Genomic DNA, 829 nt, shown 5'->3' on the forward strand with positions numbered 1-829 from the left:
ACATCTTCTAACAGTAAAGTTACCAATCTTCTTAGGAGGTAAAGGTAACTTAGAACCAGAAGGGGTAGGCTGAGCTCCTTCAAGATCTTCGGCCGAGTGATCGTTCGATCGAGAGGTAGAGTCCTTTCCAAAGGCCTTGGTGATTGAGTTGCGAATCTTGATGAAGGGACAAGCCATTATATGGCTACCGTCATGAGTAGATGTTCCACAGTGGGAACAAGTGGGTAGAAATCAAATATGAAGGTTATAGATTCTTTCAGTCTCATGTCCTTTATGATCCCAGCCGATGATTCCAAGATAATCGCCAGATCGAGCGCAGAGGTTGAACCATTCTGAAGCAGCGTTACGTTTGAAAAGAACCTCAAACACAAGCCCACCTCCATAAGCAATGGTGGGCTTCTTGCTGAGCTCTCGAACTCCTTCGAGTTGAAGATGATCGTTAGGAAAGGCCTTGATTGAGCCGTAGATTGTAGTACCGATGAGTCGATGACTAAGAGGATGAGGAAGCCCTTGAATAGTGATTAGAAGGCTGGACATGGTGGGAGTGAGGCTGGTGATCGAATCAAGCTCAAAGATGAGGAGAGAGACAGGTGGTAAAGAGCCAGAGAAGGAAACAAAGACCCCTCGATCGTGACGATTGTCTTTTCGAAGACCATCTTTTGATTTTAAGCTTTTAAATCTAACAATAAAGAATTTGCCCCCTCCAGGACCTACAACTAACTCGATGTGATTGATGCAATGATTTAAAGTTTTCTTGACAAGTTCAAGTAAGTTAGTTTTGCTCTTATCGCTGAGTACAGTGACCATAGCCCATAGTTCTACATCTTGA

General features: G+C 43.8%; 1 protein-coding gene across 1 annotated transcript; it reads right to left on the minus strand.

Annotated features, from left to right (window-relative positions):
* Positions 1-231: 231 nt before the first annotated feature.
* MELLADRAFT_66521 (uncharacterized protein) lies at positions 232-537 on the minus strand (the record flags this gene model as incomplete). Its single annotated transcript, XM_007414441.1, has 1 exon — positions 232-537. One exon carries the CDS (start codon positions 535-537, stop codon positions 232-234), a length of 306 nt encoding a protein of 101 aa, XP_007414503.1.
* Between the last annotated feature and the right edge of the window lie 292 nt (positions 538-829).

Source organism: Melampsora larici-populina, assembly GCF_000204055.1.
Source record: "Melampsora larici-populina 98AG31 unplaced genomic scaffold MELLAscaffold_43, whole genome shotgun sequence".
Lineage (NCBI taxonomy): Eukaryota > Fungi > Basidiomycota > Pucciniomycetes > Pucciniales > Melampsoraceae > Melampsora > Melampsora laricis-populina.